The sequence below is a fragment of the Chelonia mydas genome, chromosome 11 (assembly GCF_015237465.2).
Source record: "Chelonia mydas isolate rCheMyd1 chromosome 11, rCheMyd1.pri.v2, whole genome shotgun sequence".
NCBI lineage: Eukaryota > Metazoa > Chordata > Testudines > Cheloniidae > Chelonia > Chelonia mydas.
This window is the reverse complement of record NC_051251.2, coordinates 77,215,429-77,235,876: the sequence shown is the minus strand read 5'-3', so window position 1 is coordinate 77,235,876 and position 20,448 is coordinate 77,215,429. Positions and strand designations below refer to the sequence as shown.

The following is a 20,448-nucleotide window of genomic DNA, read 5'->3' as shown; positions in this document are numbered from 1 at the left end:
CCTAAGGAGAGGAAAGGCAGGAATACTGGCGGATGGACAAAATGCAGGGGCAGAGTTAAGTTAGGGCTGGAGCCTTCGTTGAAAATGTTTGTGTTATTTTACTAATATTTTAAAGAACAATATCTTCTGAAACATAACTCTAGCCAAGTCCTGCTCTGGCCAAAGGTTGGTTCAGTAGGACCTAAGTTTTCTGTGCACAGACTATGATAAAGCTCAGTTTTAGCAATGGGAAAAACAACCCACAAAACAAAAGTTTTGTAGCTTAAAACGCAGAGTTATTTAGAATGTGGAGAACACTCCTCACCAGATGTGAACAATTAAGGTAGTAGAGACCTTAGTGATAAGCTTTTGAATATTTAATTTTGGAACTACTGTTCCTACCCTGTTGGTGCCTTGCAAGTCACTGACAGAATCCGGAATCTCAACAATAATGTAGTCTGAAATAAGCTGAGCTGAAATCAAATCCTGCAGCATCAAACCTTTAAAGGAAAAGCAATTGCTGAAATAGCAGGCATTTTTCATTATTCATACACAGACAACAGAAAAAAAAGAAATTCTCCTATTCAGCCTAGTCCCATTGACAGAGGAGATTTACTACGTCTCTGACTGTCCCATTCTTTTCCCACACTGTAGCAACAAATTACATGCAAAGTAAAACTGAAATCCTTGAAAAAAACCCCTAATATTTGGTTTTCCTTTTCAGTTTACAGTCTCTTTCCTAAGGCTCTCTGGATTCGTGTTAGAGATCAGAGGATTCTTCCATCTCACATCTATAGCTCTTAGCCAAATGCTGCATTTGGAGGAACACATTTATTGCTCATTCTCTGCCTTGGGCATAATCCTAAATATTAACAGTTATTTCAAGGTACAGAAAATCACACACCTTCTTCTACTTCCTTCTCTGTGGCCTCTTCTCCCCGCGTAGGGACTAGAACCACCAGAGGTACTATTGGATGGAAAGGCTTTGCCTGAAGGAGCTGTTTCAACTGCAGCAAAGCTGCAAGCCAGTAGACATCCTCCTCAGCCACATCGTCACTCCTCGCTCTAGGGGGCAGCAGGAGAACAAGACCACTCGTTCCAAGCAGATCTTTTTCTGCCTCCGCCACGTCAAGCTGCGTGTCACTGAGGGTTCCATGGGCCACCTGCGCAAGCACAAAGGAGACAGTTCAGTTACAGCAAACAAGAGGGGCTCAGAACACACTGAATGCTGTAGATCAAGCTAGCAATAGCATTTCGGACAGGAGGCTCCTTCCTGGAACTTTATGGGAGGGGGGGAAAAAAAAGCTCGTGGGGGGGGAGAGAAAAATGAGTGAGACATTGAATACAGGCGCATCATACACATGCACATAAAAACTTCATAACAGGAATTTTATTTAGATTGCCAAGTCAAGCACTCAAAAGCTAGGAAACACCAGGATTAAAGCTGCCCGTGAAACCTTAATTTGGCACCCTCATTATCCAATCACATAGTAGTTTTCAATTATTGAAAAGGACTGAAGAAAAAAGAGGAAAAGGAAAGGAAAAAATAGGGAACTCAAAAATTAAAAAATTTCCATTTCAAACCATTTTTCACAAAAAATACAGATTTTTATCGGTAAATGTCTATAAAGATCGATTTTGCTGATAAGCACACAAACCAATGGGAAAATATTTCCAGTGATAATCAAAATTTACAGACAAGAAAGAAAAACGCTGCTTGAGAACCTACTAGAGTTTGATTTAAGGTGAACATTTTGAAATAGTATGCTGACAATTTGCACTTTAACGATTACAAAGTTTTAAGTCTCAATGTTTACAGTCATTAAATAATTGTTGTTGTCCACCCCCACTGCTTGAACCCCCATATTTTGCCACAACTGTGAAGATTTAAATAGATGAAAAGTTTTTTAAAAGCTTAAAATAAACATTGATATTACCCATCAAAATTACAAATTACAAAAAAATAAAAACTGAATTTTGCTAAACTGGACAATAAAGCTTTGAATAGGGTTAAAATAATGAAATATTGAGACTCCCTGACTGGTACGACTTCGTAAATGGTGATGAGCTTGCAGATGACACCACACACTGATAGCCTTGGCAAAGCATTTCTTAGCATCAGAGAGGTGATGGGCCCAGGGAGCAGCACACAGCTTACAGATGGCTCTAACGTACCTTTACACACAAGTTGACACAAACAGCCTGATCTCCTTGCATACCAAGAGAGTTAAACAACGCAAGTGTCTGGACTCTCTCCTCTGTGTTGCAGATCATATCCTTGGATCTTTTATCTCCCATAAATTTGGCTTTCAACCAATCCGCTAGTACCCTGTGAACAAAAACACAAACCATCTTTTTCATTTGACGTGATAGGTGGCGCTGGCAGCAAAGTCTATAGTTAAGCGACTACTCTCCATTATAAACCCCACTTTTAAGTTGCTTAGAACTTTGTCAAAGTTTAATTATTTGGGCTAAAACTTTCCATGCCAGGTGTCTGCCTCACGTTCGTTTGTTCAAGCAAAATGGCTCAACTGTTTCTCCGAATGAAGTTAGGGGAAAATAGGTAGCTTTGAAATTTAGCAGGGAGATAGTCCTACAGGTCCCCAGGAAAATCCATCCAGATTTATCTCAGTTACAAGCCTCTGAAAATTGCCATTTGCAAACGATCAACTTTTTGGAAGCTTGCTACTAAAATCTCCAAACATTCCTTCCACAACGAGCATGTTCCAACCCCGAGCTTCTACACACCAGATTCTGTGACAACCCTCATAGACCCCACTCATTCTCCTAAACGGGAGGCGCAGAGCTAGTGCTCAAGCAAGGACACAAGCTCAGCAGCAGTGCTCCCCACCACCTTAGACCTAGAGAAAGGTGTGCTGGGCTGAGTGTCAGGAGCCTTCCCTGGCTGACGATAATTCTGTGTACTGTACTGCTCCGACTGAGGAAAACCTCTCACCTGCACCTTACTAAGCGGTAGGCAAGTATCATTCCTCCCATTTTACAGATGATACCTGAGAGGTGGCACAAGGTCATGCCTGGCAGAGCCGGAACTAGAACTCTGTCTGTAATGCTAGACCCAAGTGTCATCCACTTGGCCATACTCTCTTTCGGAATGAAGATGCCAAAGCTGTTGTCTAACTATTAGACAACACTCCCTCAGAGCTAGGAAATGAACATGGGAATCCTGATTCAAAACAGTGGTCTGCTGTGTAGCAAAAAGAGCTGTACAAGCCACTGACAAAGTATGTTTTGCATGCCGTGATGTTCTGGTGTTCACCCAGGCCCATAAGGGATTTGCTCACCATCTGCCTTGCAATCTTGGGTGTTTTCTGACTGTGCAACTTTGGTCCAGAGCTCTGATCCCAACAGCCTGCCAGCACCCACAAGCCTCACCCTGAACATTGCCCAACTTGGTTACTCCTGGCAGGCTGATCTCAGTACCCTTCTATCCCCGAATTCACCCTCAAATTGTCCTACCGCAGGGATCAGTCCCTCTCACCGAACAGTCCCAGAGACAGTGTGAAATTTGCTGCCTCTTCAAAGACAGTGAAACACTCCGACCTGTCAGTTTTCCAAAGCACACACTTCACTGAACTTTCCCAACACTGATGGTTTATAATGAAAGGAAAATATTTTAACAACCAACGAACATGGATTAAGTGATAAGTAAAAGGGCTAAAGGTAGAAATGGTTACAAGCAAACACGCATCTAAAAGACTAAAATTTAATCTGGAAAGATAATCTTTGTTCAAGATGGTTTCTCTCACGCACAGTCCCCTTTCCAGCTTTTACTGGCCAACATCCCATAGAAAGATCAGAGAGATCTTGGTTTGTCATCTCCTAAGGTGAAGGATGAAGACGGAGCCTCTCTCTGTTGCTTACATTCCCAAAGGGACTGGCTTTGTTTTACAAGTCAGGAAGGCCTCCTGCAGATTCTCTCTCTCTCAGATGCAGGAACTATGCTAACTCTCTAGTCTCTAAGGTGCCACAAGTACTCCTGATCTCTGTCTCTTGAGTTCAGGATCAGGATAACCCCCTGCTGGATTCATTTACTGATACTGTAATATGTAAACTGAGGTAAACCTACATTTCTCTGTCTAGGACAGATCTGTTAATCACCTTCACCTAGACCAGACAATCTGGTCTTGAACATGTTCTAGGATCATCATACAGAGGGAATTCATAACGTCACATATAGAACATTGACACATGCATTTTACAATTATACTGATCACCAGCCTTCAGACGATACCTTAACACAATCCCTTCTGGATAAGTATCATGGCAGCAGAGTGTTGGCTGCAGTGAGTTGGCGGGCCTGCTGAGAGTCAGTGCACCGTATGCCTCGGTAGTAAGGGCTCTTAGAGTCATACATCTCCTGCTAGAAGTTGATTCATATAGGGGATAACAGACTATTACTGCTACCATTTATTAGTCCATGCTGTGAATCCAACCGTCCTGCTTACAACCTTGTTGATGACCATTGCAGGGGTCAATATGGGGTTGCTTTGTCCCACATGATGGAATTTCTGTTTTTACAGTTAGCTTTTTTAAAAAGGTAGGAAATTACATATGCATTTTAGACAGGTGCAATTTTATTTTTTTAAAACAGGGACAGCAATCAACCAATAGAACAGCTTACCAAGGCGCCCTGTGGATTCTCCATCATTTTAAAGCTTTGAAATCAAGATTGGCAGTCTTTCTAAAAGATACGCTCCAGGTTCAACCACAAGTTACTGGGCATGATGCCGGGACAGTTGGGTGAAATTCTATGGCCTGTATTGCATAGGTGGTTAGATAAGATTATCACAACGGCTCCTTCTGGCCTTCGAATCAATGAATCAACAGAAAATATCACAGAAAACTACAATGAAAGAACATTAATGTTGTAAAGTTAAACACTCCAAGTTAGGAAATGTCAAAATGAAGGTTTCCCATGCCACCTTAATTCATCCCCCTTGTGCATATGCATTATGATACAGTCTTAACAATCCCAGGTTTGTTCCATAGACCGCTGCCTCATTCACTGCACAGGGTAGACCATGAATGAGGCAGAGAGTTGTGAGAAGAGAGAGAAGATTCTGTTGGGCTGAAGGGACTGGAATGGACCCAAGAAAGTTGGGTTCTACTCTCTCTCTCTGCCACAGACTTTCTATGTGAAGCTGGACAAGACTGCGTCAAAACCCATACACACCTGGAGCAGGACTAAAGTTGCCCCGGCCACCTCAATTCTCACATTTCCTGGATTTCAAGTGCTTGACTTTGCATGTTAATGTTCTTTTAATGTATGGGGTATGTAACAACAGTCTTAGGGCATGGAGATATTTATTTATGACAGGATGTGAGGGGTGAGAAAGGGAATGTGGCTCCATCTCTAGCAAAGCGTAAGGAATTTCCCCTCTCTGCAGCAAAGCTATTAACTTTAGAAAGGCGCTAGAACACACTGAAGATTTAGCTAAATAAATAGGGGACATTTACTGACCAATATTTCATCCCTTTGTCCTGTCATTCATTGCCTTTCTTTCTACTCAGGACATGGGGAGCTACATTTCAATGACAGTACAAACCCATCCCCTCCTCCATTCTGTCTCCATGACATGCAAGGGAATGCCGGTTGGCTCCTCTGCTTACTGGCTGGGATCCTCTGCTGGACATCCTTCGTAACTCGGCAACACCAAGAGCACCTTCCAAAAGATCTGTTCTCGCTGAACTGGAATATGTTCAAGGATCAGTGAAGGCAGATCCAGGGGTGTCCATGCAGCATCGCTTAAAGAGAGTGAAAAGTATATGAAAAATAACTAAATATCTTGAATTTTTTAATGACTCTTCCTTTTTGCCCTAAACTAGATTTAGAAAAAAAGGTGATTTTTGCCCTGTTCTGTTCATTCCCTTGGAAGCACCTGGCATTGGCCACTGTTGGAAAACAGGGTATTGGGCTAGATGGACCATCAGCTGATCTCATGGTCCTGAAAGGTCAGTGTGGCTGTTTGGGCAGCTGCGTGCTAAGGTAACCAACATTTTGAAGCTGTGAACATTGAATCAATGAATGCAATTATAGCCTAATAAAATTAAGAGCTAATGTAACTGCTTTCTTTAAACGTTTTGCTTTCCACAAAGGAGTTACAAAGAGTTAAATGGGCATTCAAAGCAAGGAAGTCTAAAGTTAGACCTACGGGACTAGGTATTCAGCCGATGTGTATTGCCATACCTCAGCTGACTTCAAGGGTTACACTGATTTACACTGGCTGAGAATCTGGCCCATAAAATTTGTCTTGGTTTGTTGGATCACATGCACATCCCCACTCTCCCCTCACTGTGCCTGACTACTTTGATGTTGTAAGCAGGCCAGGGATTGAAGTTCATAAGAAGCCTACATAGGCAAGTGCCTGTGGGTTTAGAGAATACAATGAATGAGCAGGTTCTTTCGGCATCCTTTCAAACAACACTGAGAAAACTAGCTATTAGTTTATGGCATTTTCCCAGGAACAGTAAAGCAGCCTTTAAACTCATTGATCCAACTTTCCAGCATCCTATCAAAGTTCTATATTTATCATTTTTCACCCCCGTAATCATTTCAGATTTCACCACATGTTAAATTGTCTGAAATTTTATGAGTGATCTGGTTGCAGAAGAGAAATTTTTTGGTAAGTTTTGGGGCGAACTGGACCAACATCTTGGGATTGTTCAAAACGTCATTTACTAATCCGGAAAAGTTTCCTAGCTTTTTTGCCATGTCTCAGGAAGCAGTCTGCTTCCAAACTCCAACTAGATTTATTCTGTTCTCCTCAACAAGGATGGACTTTGTTGAGTTAGTTTGGGAGTTACTGAATTCTCTTTTGTCCACCAGAGGGGAACATCACAGAGTTCACGAATTCCACCTTGTATGTGCTAAGTTACAGATGTCTGCAGCTGCACGTTAATGACTTCTTAAAATATCCACACGGACCGGCAGAGATCCTGGTTTTGGACTTGTAAGTGTTCTCTCTCCTTGGTTTATCTCTGCTCTGAGCAGTGCTGTCTCCAGCTACAGAAGGTTTCTAGACACCAAAGTCATAAAGAAGTGGCCTCCTAAAACTAAGGAAATTCTGTCCACCTCCTCCATAACCATCATTACCTGTCTGACCTTCAGCTATGGGATCACTATTCTCTCACCGAGAGGTCTATAGTACTTACCAACATTTAAACTACAATTCCAGCCCACTGAAGACGAAGATCTGATGGTCCTTATGTTACAGAGACCACATCTCACTTATTGCTCTCTGCATATGAGCCATACTAGACTCTGCCCCATCTGCCACTCCACACACTCTCCCAGTATCAGGCAGACACTGCACTCTACACGTATAGGCACAAGGGTTCTGATATTTTGGAGGATCCACCCTTCACCCACCTTCAGTTACATATATCCATAGGGGCTAGTCTGAAAAGTCCGCTAGAGCCCGATTCACCACTCTGCACCAACGTTTTCAGGGCACACAGCAGCTTTGTGCTAATGTAGCTTCAATGAAGCTCCAACTTACCATAGCAACTGCTGGTAAAAGTACTGAACTTTCATTTGGTGCTTTGTCCTGTTTCTCAGCCATCTTAACCTGGAAACAAAGAGGAAGTCTGGTCAGGATGTATCAAAGGTGTTGAGTCCCCTGTACAACACGTATAGGTCTGCAAGAGCTAGGAGCGCTCATCTGTGCACCAGGCAAGCCGGAACACTTAGGAGACTTACTACCATGGAAGAAGATCAGAGAGAAATTCTCTCTGGGTTTTCAGTTTGTTTCTCCTATGTGTCTGACTGCAATGTGTACAGCCAGCGTCTTTTTCATGAGGGTCCGTCACAGGACAAGGGATATAAGAAGATGTGCTTGTAAAACAAAATTTATATTATCAGGAACCTGTGCTCATGTGAAATTATTTTAACTTATCTTTTGAAACTGACTAGATTTCAGGTTAGCTGTGCGAGTGCTCTTACCTGGTGCAGGAGATTCCCAGATTTCCTGCATGTCCCAGGTTTACAATTCTCTTAATTAGGTTCTCCTCAGCAATAGGACACTCTGCACTGGGGGATAATGCTTTCAGTTTGTTTTTTGGATCCACACAACAGGGAGCTGCTGGGAATGCCCTCATTTGATGCTTCAGCTTCTTCCGCGCTGCTACAACTTCCCTCCATCTTTAAAAGAGAAAATACGTATATGCTGTACTAATGAATGATGCTTATAAATAAATAAATCTCAAATTGTTTTCACAGATTTTCTGTTCAGAGTTATTCTTCACTACTAACTTTCTGGAGCTACTTTGGCACCTTAGGTTTATTAGCAGTTCAAAGTAGAAAAGGAGCGATCACTTACCTCACAGTACTTTGAGTTCTTTAAGATGTTTTGTCCCTATGGGCACTCCACTGTAGCATGTGGATGTGCCCGTGCGCTCTTGGCTGGAGACTGCAAAGTAACATTTGCGGGCCCACGCAGACCAGCGCCTTATGCTGTGAGCGAGGGCATTTCGAGAGGTGTGAGTCCACCACCACTCAGTTCCTTCTCCACTGTGGAAGGCTCCCAAGCAGGAATTCAGTGAGATGGGTGCTACGGAGGTAAGTCCAGGACAGTTTGAAGGACTGTACCACCAAAGGTGGAAGCAGGTAAGATGGTATAGTGTGTGGCTAAGATATGGCTAGAAGACCAAGTAGCAGACCTACAGATTTTTCAGTCAAGCTATGGACATGGACTGAGCTCTAGCAGAATGTGCTGTCACTTCCTGAGGGGGGCATGTAACCCTGCATTCCCATAACAAGCCCTGATGCAACCCAAAACTCACTTAGACAGTCCGTGTCTGGAAACTGGTTGGCTCTTCATCCAATCCAAAAATCAACACGAATAGTCTAGGAGAGGTGCAGCATGGTTTAACCCTTTTCAGGTAGAAGGAAAGGGCCCTCATTACATCCAAAGAATGAAGGCCTGATTCTTCTCTGGAGACCCCACCCCGCCTCTTCCCCTTCCCTCCCCCGCACCCCTCCAGTGCCTCCATACGCTGAAACAGCTGATCGGCAGTAGGTGCTTTGTCAGCAAAGTCCTCCAATTCACCATAGTTAAGGAAATCGTACTTGGCCAATGAGACCTGGTAGTTTGAAATTTGGAACTGGAGGCTTCCAGAAGAAAAGACCCTCCAGCCCAGAAGGTCTAAGTTTTTGCTTTCCTTATCCATCAGGGTGGACGGAAAATTTTGCTGTCTGAAGCGCTCTGCTGCTGCCTGCACCAAGATGGAATTGGGTGGAGGGTGTGAAGAAAGAAACTCCGACCCCATGGCTGGTACCTAGCCTCTCTTTTCGTCCTCCTTGGTGGTAGGCATGCAAGTAGCCAGGGTACACCAAACCATTCAAGCTGGATGAAGAATGGCATAGTTGATCTATAGGGCAACTCTGCCCACTACCAAGGAGTGAAGAATGAATATGCAGCTCATCCAGCTCCCTTTGCAGGAGTTCCTGGAACTGGCGGAAGTCGTCAGGAGGTGAGGGAGAGGCTGAAGTGACTGCAACATCCAGAGAGGAGGAAGGAAAACGCTCCTTCTCTGACAGTACCCTCAGAACTGGACTGAGCGGCTCATCCTCCATAACACGTAGAGAGCATCTGCTCGAGGATGCCCTATGCGTGGACAGGAGCAAAGCCTCCCTGGTGGAAGAGAGGGATAATCACCTTGTGTAGTAACTGCGGTTCTTCGAGATGGTTGTCCCTGTGAGTGCTTCACTTTAGGTGGTGTCTTGACGCCCTGCGCTTGTAATCAGAGATTTGTGGTAGCAGTGCTCAGTTGGGCCACACACAAGCCATAGCCATCTTGTGCCGCTCTGAGCGGTTACATGGCAGTGCACAGCCAACCAGCCCCCTGTTCCTTCTCTACCTCAGAGAATCGGCCTTCGCCTCCGAAGTAGACGGGAGGAGGGAGGGTAGTGGAGCACCCACAGGGACAATCATCTCGTAGAACCTCACTTGCTACATAGTGGGCTGTGGTGGGGGCATTATGGTTTCCTCCAGTGATGAAGATGAGAATATAAGAACGGCCGTACTGGGTCAGACCAAAGGTCCATCTAGACCAGTATCCTGTCTTCTGACAGTGGCCAGTGCCCAGTGACCCAGAGGGAATGGACACAACAGGTAGTCATCAAATGATCCATCCTGTTGCCCATTCCCAGCTTCTGGCAAACAGAGGCTAGGGACACCATCCCTGCCCATCCTGGCTAATAGCCATTGATGGACCTATCCTCCATGAATTTATCTAGTTCTTTTTTGAACCCTGTTAGTGTCTTGGCCTTCGCAACATCCTCTGGCAAAGAGTTCCACAGGTTGACTGTGTGTTGTGTGAAAAAATACCTCCTTTTCTTTGTTTTAAACTTGCTGCCTATTAATTTCAGTTGGTGGCCCCTAGTTCGTGTGTTATGAGAAGGCGTAAATAACACTTCCTTATTTACTTCCTCTACACCAGTCATGATTTTATAGATCTCTACCATATCCCCCTTACACGTCTCTTTTCCAAGCTGAAAAGTCCCAGTTTTATTAATCTCTCCCCATATGAAAGCCGTTCCATACCCCTAATCATTTTTGTTGCCCTTTTCTCAACCTTTTCCAATTCCAGCGTATCTTTTTTGAGATGGGGCGACCACATCTGCACGCAGTATTCAAGATGTGGGTGTACCATGGATTTATATAGAGGCAATATGATATTTTCTGTCTTACGATCTATCCCTTTCTTAATGATGCCCAACATTCTGTTCGCTTTTTTGACTGCCACTGCACATGGAGTGGATGATTTCAGAGAACTATCCACAATGACTCCAAGATCCCTTTCTTGAGTGGTAACAGCTAATTTAGAAAGCTGGGATTATGTTTTCCAATGTGCATTACTTCGCATTTATCAACACTGAATTTCATCTGCCATTTTGTTGCCCAGTCACCCAGTTTTCAGAGATCCTTTTGTAGCAATTTGCAGTCTGCCTGGGACTTAACTATCTTGAGTAGTTTTGTATCATCTGCAAATTTTGCCACCTCACGGTTTACCCCTTTTCCCAGATCATTTATGAATATGTTGAATAGGACTCGTTCCATTACAGACCCCCTGAGGGACACCACACTTTACCTCTCTCCATTCTGAAAACTGATAATTTATTCCTACCCTTTGTTTCCTATCTTTTAACCAGTTGCCAATCCATGAAAGGACCTTTCCTCTTATCTCATGACATCTTACTTTGCTTAAGAGCCTTTGGTGAGGGACCTTGTCAAAGACTTTCTGAATATCTTAGTACACTATATCCACTGGATCCCCCTTGTCCACATGCTTGTTGGCCCCCTTAAAGAATTCTAGCAGATTGGTGAGGCATGATTTCCCTTTACTAAAACCATCTTGACTCTTCCCCAACAAATTATGTTCATCTATGTGTCTGACAATTTTGTTCTTTACTATAGTTTCAATCAGTTTGCCTGATACTGAAGTCAGGTTTACCGGCCCATAATTGCTGGGATCACGTCTGGAGCCCTTTAAAAAAATCTGCATCACATTAGCTATCCTCCAGTCATCTGGTACAGAAGCTGATTTAAAGGATAGGTTACAGATGACAGTTAGTAGTTCTGCAATTCCACATTTGAGTTCCTTGAGAACTCTTGGGTGAATACCATCTGATCCTGGTGACTTATTATTGTGTAGTTTATCAATTTGGTCCAAAACCTCTTCTGATGACACCTCAATCTGGGACAGTTCCTCAAATCTGTCACCTAAAAAGAATGGCTCAGGTTTCGGAATCTCTGTCACATCCTCAGCCGTGAAGACTGATGCAAAGAATTCATTTAGTTTCTCCGCAACGGCCTTATCGTCCTTGAGTGCTCCTTTAGCATCTCGATCGTCCAGTGGCCCCACTGGTTGTTTAGCAGGCTTCCTGCTTCTGATGTACTTAAAAAAAATTTTGCTATTATTTTTTGAGTCTTTGGCTAGCTGTTCTTCAAATTCTTTTTTTGGCCTTCCTAATTATATTTTTACACTTCGTTTGCTAGAGTTTATGCTCCTTTCTATTTTCCTCACTAGGATTTAACTTCCACTTTTTAAAGCATACCTTTTGGCCTCTCACTGCTTCTTTTACATTGTTTAGCCATGGTGGCCCTTTAATGGTTCTCTTACTATGTTTTTTAATTTGACTTTTTTACTATCTACGTTTTTAAATTTGTTTTTTTTTTTAAACGAGAGGTGAGTAGGCAGCAATGTGTCATATTTGGCTGGGTCCTCAGGTTTCTCGGTGTCTCCCTCTTGTGTTTCTGAGGGTGCCGGGACAATTGGTGAAGGGGACTGGGCTGTTCTGGACCTAGGCGGGCTAGGGGGCCTGTGGTTTTGGGCCCTGTACATCGCCCATGGATCCCAGTATGACCAGTTCTCATTGCACACACACAAATCCCCTGTGATCACGTCACTCTGGGGTCTCAGAGTATGGAGAGAGGAGTATGTATACTGAGTAAAGAGCCCTTGAAATGGAAGGTCTTCCACTGTGTTTTCAACTTCTCTTGGAAGTCCTGAGGATTGGAGCCAGGATGCTCTTCTCATGACCACCTCTGTAGCCATGGACCTGACAGCTGTATCAGAAGCATCTAATGTAGCCTGCAGAGAAGTTTCGATGACCAACTCTCCTTCAGTGATAATAGACTGAAATTCATCTTTCGGGTCTTGTGCCAAATGCTCATTAAAATGTGTATACTTGGAGTACGTATTGAAGTCATATTTTGCCATTAAGGCCTGGTAGTCGGCAATGTGAAATTGGAGAGTGGCTGATGAATAGCTCTTCCTTCCCAGGAAGTCCAGCCTTTTTGATTCCTTACCTGGTGGAGAGGGCCTACACTGAATTTGACAGTTCCTTTCATTGGCAGCCTCCACCACAAGGGAGTTGAGGTTAGGGTAGGAGAAGTAGCACTCTGTTCCTTCAGGTGGGATGTAGTATTTCTTATCTGTCTGCTTACAGGGCAGTGGAATTGTGGGAGGTATTTACCACAGGTTATACGCATGAGATAACAGTGCCTCACTGATAGGTAAGGCAACCATTCCCTGAGGATTGGTGTTCAGGATGTCCACCAGGGAATGTTTGGACTCTTGCACCTCCTCTAGTGGAATACTGAAGGGAGTTCTCTAGCCTTTTCATGAGTTCCTGGAATCTCTTGAAATCACCTGCATAGGAGGGAGGTGGTGGCATCACCACGTCATCTGGATATGAAGATGACTTTCCAGATGGAGGAGAGATCTCCTCTGTCTGAGGCTCCTGTTCCTCTTGTACATCTTTTGATAATGGAGAGCAGCATGGTACCAAATGGGCACTGTACTAGAGGACGTTCTGTAGAAGCTGGTAGTTGGTATGGTACCGATGGGTACCAGCGCTTTTTCCTAGACATTATATTAAGTTGCTCACCATAGTGACCCCTTAGGTACCAGTAGTCCATCTGGGGAGAGGGATAAGGTAAGGGACGCCAATGATAATCATAACCTCTGGACCTATGATGTTCTGGTAGGTTCCCCTGGCCCATCTTCATGCAAGGGGCTCATGGAGGTAGGGTAGTATGGTACCCGAATGAATCCCTGTACTGAGATCGCTGACAAAGCAGCAACAGAGGCTGTCTGTGACAGAGAGGCCAATGTATGAGGAGGGAAGCAGACCCTTTGGGAGCTAACACATGCTCCATTAGCATGAGCTTCAGTCTAGCCTCCTTGACCTTCTTGGATCTGGCCTTAAAACCTAGACAGACCATGCATTTGGCAGGGTTGTGGGACTCTCCCAAAGACCACAGGCAGCTGGAATGTCCATCGCTGCTGAGAAATGACCTCTGGTAAGTCTCACAGGCCTTAAACCCTGGAGTCTTGGGCATAACAACTATATTCCAACACAAAATCAAAGAAAATGAAAAGGAAGGGATGGACTAACAAAACTAACACAAAATAAAGTGAAGTAAAGTGAAATAAAGGTATATGGAAATAGAATAATTCAAAGAAAGAAAGAATAATGCACAAGTGAAGGCGGGAAGCCAAATACAACAGTCAGTAGACTCCATCTCAAGTTGCAGGTGGTAGAGAAAGAACTGAGTGATGGCAAGTCAGTGCATCCCAATATGCCCTCACTCAGAGCACGGAGGCGCCAACTTCTGCTGGCACTGGTGGGTGCTCAACCCGCCTCGGCGCCCAGCCCCGCCCCCATTCCAACCCTTCCCCAAAGTCCCTGCCCCAACTCCGCCCCCTCCCTGCCCCTATTCCAACCCCTTCCCCAAATCCCCGCCCCAGCCCGCCTCCTCCCCTGAGCACGCTGCGTTCCCACTCCTCCCGTCTCCCTCTCGGAGCTTGTTAAGCCGTGAAACAGTTGTTTGGCGGTGGCAAGCACTGGGAGGTAGGCAGAGAAGCGGGGATGCGGCGTGCTCAGGGGAGGAGGCGGAGGCCAGCTGAGGTGAGGTGAGGGGAGCTTGGCTGCTGGTGGGTGAAGAGCACCCACTAATTTTTCCCCGTGGGTGCTCCAGCCCCGGAGCACTCACAGAGTTGGCACCTATGCACAGAGGTGCCATTCTACACAGGCACAGACCTGCAAATACTGCTTTCCAGATGCCAGTCAAGAGTGTACGGGTGCGTGACATCCTATGGTGGGGCACCTATAAGGATGTGTACTTGAACTAATGTTGTCCCACAACATACATTGGTTATGCAAGCATGACAGCAGTAAGTCACCCACTACCAAAAACCTGGACAGGGTGGCACACACTGACAATTAGGGGGCCTGGATTTTGCTCTGACTTGCTACCACTAACATCAACGGTTAAAAGTCACAAGAGCTAGGGTGTTATGGCAGTCGCACATTAAGGAGCTGAGACCCAGAAGTGAGAATTCTATTCAGAATGCATCTTGAGATAAATATTCTTCTTAATTTCAGTGTTTAATTACTCTGTGCTTGTACAGCTTGTATATTTGATGTATAATCCATTTAATTGCTTTCCCCTGGATTATTAAACAGCTTCCCTCTTGCTGAAAATACCCTTATAAACATTACCAGGAGAGCAGAAAATCTTAAATAATTTTTTTAAGCAATTATAAAAACCTGTAGGACATGCTACCTGAAAGATGATTTATCAGAAGTTAGAGACTATCTGTATATTAAGATTCCAGGATTGCTATTCTGTAAACTGGAACATCTATGTGCAGTGATGGAAATAGCTACAAGCATAGGTGAGAGTTCTTTTTGTTCAGAATAGCACCAGGCTCAATCATCACTGGAATCTGGGGTCTGTTCCTGTCCAATTCTTAAATTTTCAGCCACTAGGGGCTTTTTTACACATTAGAAATTACACCTGTGTGACAGCACGGGCTTTCATGTCGTCTGTTACATTAAATCAGTTTCAAAACATTTGAGCTGACAATAGAGAAATAATTTTTTTTAATTTACACCCTCAGTCCGTAACAAGGAGTACTGACCCTTCCCTAGTAATCTTCTTTCACACAATCCACTGAGAACGTATTTCAGATCCAGCGGCTGGAGACGGGAACCTAGATAGGGAGGGCTTTGAGTTACCACACAGAGAATTCTTTCCCAGGTGTCTGGCTGGTGGGTCTCGCCCACATGCTCAGGGTCTAACTGATGGACATATTTGGGGGTCGGGAAGGAATTTTCTCCCAAGTCAGATTGGCAGAGAGGGGGTTTTCCCCTTCCTCTGCAGAAGGGAGCACTGGTCACTTGCACATTTAGACTAGTGTGTCAATGCCGGATTCTCTGTAACTTCAAGTCTTTAAATCATGGATTTGAAGACTTCAGTAACTAAGCCAGAGGTTAAGTGTCTATTACAGCAGTAGGTGGGCGAGGTTCTGTGGTCTGCAATGTGCAGGAGGTCAGACTAGATGATTGTGATAGTCCCTTCTGACCTTAAAGTCTATGAGATCTTTACAGTCTCCCTCACATGCAGGGAAACAGATGAGCCTTGCAGTGTGCCCTGAAGGGTCAATACCCCAGGGCTATTTCAGACTGGGGTGAGGGAATTCCAAAACTCCACAAAGAAGGCCCTGCCACCTCCCTGTGACCCTAAGAGTCCCTTTATGCCAACCGGCAAAGGGCGCATTCACACTGTTGTCAGAATATTTAGCTAAACAGCATCTTGTAAGGTATCATATGTAAACTGGTGACACGCTGTTCATGAATATCATCGTGTGATGTATGTATGGGTTGTGTATACAGAGTTATATGTGTGGTGTGGAGGCAGCTAATAAACAAGCCTGCTGTAGACTAAGGAATGTGGATTTACCCGTCTGCATGGATCTTGCTAAGGGGCAGATGAGAAGACAGCATGGGTTGATTACAAGCAAAGGACAATGAAAGGACATTTGACTCCTAGGTAAACAAAGTGATCGACACAATGGAGAAAGCAAGTTGACCAGAGGATGAAGAAAGGGTTTGGTGCCTGCTCTCCAAAGAGCACACAGCAAGGGAGAGGAACTTTGTCCAGGTTTACTTTTCAAAGAATACATTTCAAAGGTTTTCAGGGAAGGAAGAGGACTCCTCATTTGTTATCCAACACTGATGGAACAAAGGGATCAGTGCCCCCTGATTCTGTGAACAGCTAATCCTCCTGCTTGTGGGGCTGGAGCTGCTGAGAGCTTGATGCAATTGAGAAAGCTGCTTATGTAAAGATTCGCAAAAAGAAAAGGAGTACTTGTGGCACCTTAGAGACTAACCAATTTATTTGAGCATAAGCTTTCGTGAGCTACAGCTCACTTCATCGGATGAAGTGAGCTGTAGCTCACGAAAGCTTATGCTCAAATAAATTGGTTAGTCTCTAAGGTGCCACAAGTACTCCTTTTCTTTTTGCGAATACAGACTAACACGGCTGTTACTCTGAAACCTATGTAAAGATTGGAGCTTGCTAAAGTCACGTTTTAGATAGTAGAAAGGTCCCATTGTTGTTTTGTTTTAACCACATGTTTTTCTCTTGCTTAGTATCACTAAAATCTAAGTTCTTTATTAATAAAGTTATGCTTGGTTTTATAAGCCATCTCAGTGCAGTGTATTAAAGTGTGGGTCCTCAGCTAGACCGCTAGGCTGGTGAGTGCATTCTCTTTGGAGGCAGCAGACTTGGTAATTTCTGTGAGAGTGTCCAGCAATAGGGAGTGGATTCTACAGAGGACCGCTCTTCCTGGAGGTTCGGGAACTGGGATTCACCAAATGTTACCCGCGAGACTGGGGTAAGACTGGCAGACTCCCAAGGAGTTTTCTGGGGAATAGGACAAATCGATGTGGCAGGGAGCTGACACACAGTTTAACCTCCAGCAAAACTCTCCCTTGTTGGGGCAACACATGGCTTATGGTTCTGGGTGGCCCTAGAAAGCGTCTCCCTCTCTCCCCTTGTCTGAGTGGGGGTCCAAGCCAAGCACCCCACTGATCTGGCAATATGGCAGAGGGAAAGAGACAGCTTTTGGATAAGTAGGTCCTGGGCTATTTAGGGCTTTATAACCCCTCACACCCCCACCCCTCCCCCCAAAAAATCTTAAAATACTAATCAGTGCTTAATAATTAGCCAATGTAAATAAAAAAAACACTGGTATCATGTGCTCCTGGCAGGATATACAATGTAAAACATGAGCTACTAAATTCTGTACCAGCATGAGTTTCCAGATAGATTTAAACTGTAGTCCCCGTAGAGCTTGTTAAATAGTCTAATCTAACTTCTTGTTTCCCCTGCCCCCAACCTCTGTTCACTTGTTTGTCTCTCCTTAGATTGGGAGCTCCTCAGGCAGGGACTGTTCCCTCTTCTCTGTCTGGAAAGCACCTAGTAGGGACTATCCGAAACAGCATACTAGGATTAGCAAATGCTACTACTGATCCTGTTGGAGACCACTTGACAGTCTCCTCAAGAACAGTGTCTGTGGTATGGTTTGACAACTCACCGCTGCAGATATTTGCAGAAACACTGGAGCTCCTGGAGGGTCTCCTTAGCACTCTGGAAAATCTCCTCTTCCAGAAACAGCTGCATTACATCAGCACAGACTTCCTCTGAGCAACGGGCAATGCGGGCTTTTCGGTCTCTTTCCAAAGCATACCTGGTGCAGAATGAAACAAAATAAGATTCCAAGGCAGAAATGCCCACTAAGCAGCACTCACGACAGTAAATGCTAAAAAGAGCTGTAGTGCAAAAGGCAGGCATTTCCAGCACAGATAAGTAGTCATTTTAAATCATTTCCCTTTCTGGAAGCCACTAGACTTCTGTAAGTTTCTCCTTTGAAAAGGAAAAGCATAGGCCTTTCTTATCTAGGGGGACAGAAGTTGTGCACACCCTGGGGCGGGGGGGGGGGGGGGGGGGGGGGGAGGGAGGGGGGGATTCAAGGCCTTTACACTAGAAAGAATGCAAGTAGTAGTCTTCAAAGGGGTTTGTAGTCCCTGTTCAAGGACACACACACAAACACCACACACACATTCCCAAGTACCCATCCAGAATACTAATCATCCCCTCATACTTCCTCCACTTCTAACTCATCCTATTCTACACCTGGCCACTGTCTTTCCAGTCAGTGATGATTTGTGGAAGAAGAGCATGGGAGATCTTCAATACACACTGTGTTCATAAAAGAGTCTCTCTTTGTACTGTGGTGAGGCTTGTTCTATAGAACACTTATTCTGTAGTGTTCCTGCTAGAGCTCTCCACATACATACAGGCAAGGACTAAGTTAATTGTTGGTGCTTAATGGACAATGCACCAATTGCACTCCTGGAAATTGACCTCTAATCCCCTGGTGAGATGCATAATGGTACCAAACTCAGAAGCCCGTGCTAGCCCACTGGGGAGCCTAAGCGGGAATATTTTTTGCCTGCCCATAATAACAACAAAAAACAAATAGAGGGCCCCCTTGAGCTGCTCCGGGCCCTAAGCAATTTCTTATTCTGCTTATGCCTAATGCCAGCACTGACCAGGCTGAACAGGGTCAGGGGTTCCAGGACAGACAAAGGAACTCTGAAATGGGTAAACTCAGAGCAGGGGACAGGGTAAGGCAGAGACTGCACGCTCTCTCTCCTAGCCCCGAGCCTGGAACAAGTGGGACCTAAGTACAGACATGCCAACTCTCTCAAATTGAGGCAACAGTTGTGATTTCTGAGTAGAATTAAGCCTCACTCATGATCTTGCTATAGAACTCTCAAATGTCAGGATTTTTTTCACCCGCAACACATTCTTAAAATAGGTTTCCGGTCAAACAGGAAAAACAACGAGTAGTCCTTGTGGCACCTGAGAAGACTAACAAATTTATCTGGGCATAAGCTTTCGTGGGCTAAAACCCACTTCATCAGATGCATGGAGTAGAAAATACAGTAGAGAGGTATAAATACACAGCATATGAAAAGATGGGAGTTGCCTTACCAAGTGCCTTACCAAGTACTAACGAGCCAATTCAATTAAGGTGGAAGTGGGCTATTCTCAACAGTTGACAAAAAGGGAGGAAAAATCACTTTTGTAGTGCTAATGAGTTCAATGTAATCTAGGTGGTCCGTTTCAAACAGTTGACAAGAAGGTGTGAGCAACAGCAGGGGGAAAAGTTACTTTTTGTAGTGACCCATCCACTGCCAATCTTTATTCAGACCTAATTTGATGGTGTCCAGTTTGCAAATTAATTCCAGTTCTGCAGTTTCTCATTGGAGTCTGTTTTTGAAGTTTTTCTTGTGAAGAATGGCCACTTTTAAGTCTGTTATTGAGTGTCCAGGGAGATTGAAGTGTTCTCCTACTGGATGTTGAATGTTATAATTCTTGATGTCAGATTTGTGTCCATTTATTCTTTTGCGTAGAGGCTGTCCAGTTTGGCCAATGTACATGGCAGGGGGCACTGCTGGCACATGATGGCATCTATCACATTGGTAGATGTGCAGGTGAACGAGCCCCTGATGGTGTGGCTGATGTGGTTAGGTCCTATGATGGTGTCCCCTGAATAGATATGTGGACAGAGTTGGCAATGGGCTTTGTTGCAAGGATAGGTTCCTGGGTTAGTGTTTTTGTTGTGTGGTGTGTGGTTGCTGGTGAGTATTTGCTTCAGGCTGGGGGGCTGTCTGTAAGCGAGGACTGGCCTGTCTCCCAAGGTCTGTGAAAGTGAGGGATCATCCTTCAGGATAGGTTGTAGATCCTTGATGATGCATTGGAGAGGTTTTAGTTGGGGGCTGAAGGTGACAGCTAGTGGCATTCTGTTACTTTCTTTGTTAGGCCTGTCCTGTAGTAGGTGACTTCTGGGTACCCTTCTGGCTCTGTCAATCTGTTTCTTCACTTCACCAGGTGGGTATTGTAGTTGTAAGAATGCTTGATAGAGATCTTGTAGGTGTTTGTCCCTGTCTGAGGGGTTGGAGCAAATGCGGTTGTATCTTAGAGCTTGGTTATAGACAATGGATCATTTGACGTGATCTGCATGAAAGCTGGAGGCATGTAGGTTAGTTTAGCAGTCAGCAGGGTTCAGGTATAGGGTGGTGTT

General features: G+C 44.5%; 1 protein-coding gene across 5 annotated transcripts in view; it reads right to left on the bottom strand.

The window, feature by feature from the left end:
- The window catches only part of LOC102946434 (minichromosome maintenance complex component 3 associated protein), a 78,257-nt gene that overhangs the window by 13,269 nt on the left and 44,540 nt on the right, over positions 1-20,448 (bottom strand). For all 5 annotated transcript variants that reach the window (XM_043525009.1, XM_037913116.2, XM_043525010.1 and 2 more), the window contains exons 17-23: positions 17,893-18,045; positions 7,943-8,140; positions 7,500-7,568; positions 5,611-5,745; positions 2,155-2,308; positions 884-1,142; positions 382-479 (exon numbers count right to left, since the gene is read on the bottom strand). In XM_043525009.1, the coding sequence (XP_043380944.1) occupies positions 382-479; positions 884-1,142; positions 2,155-2,308; positions 5,611-5,745; positions 7,500-7,568; positions 7,943-8,140; positions 17,893-18,045 (1,066 nt within the window). The remainder of the gene's footprint in view (positions 1-381; positions 480-883; positions 1,143-2,154; positions 2,309-5,610; positions 5,746-7,499; positions 7,569-7,942; positions 8,141-17,892; positions 18,046-20,448) is intronic.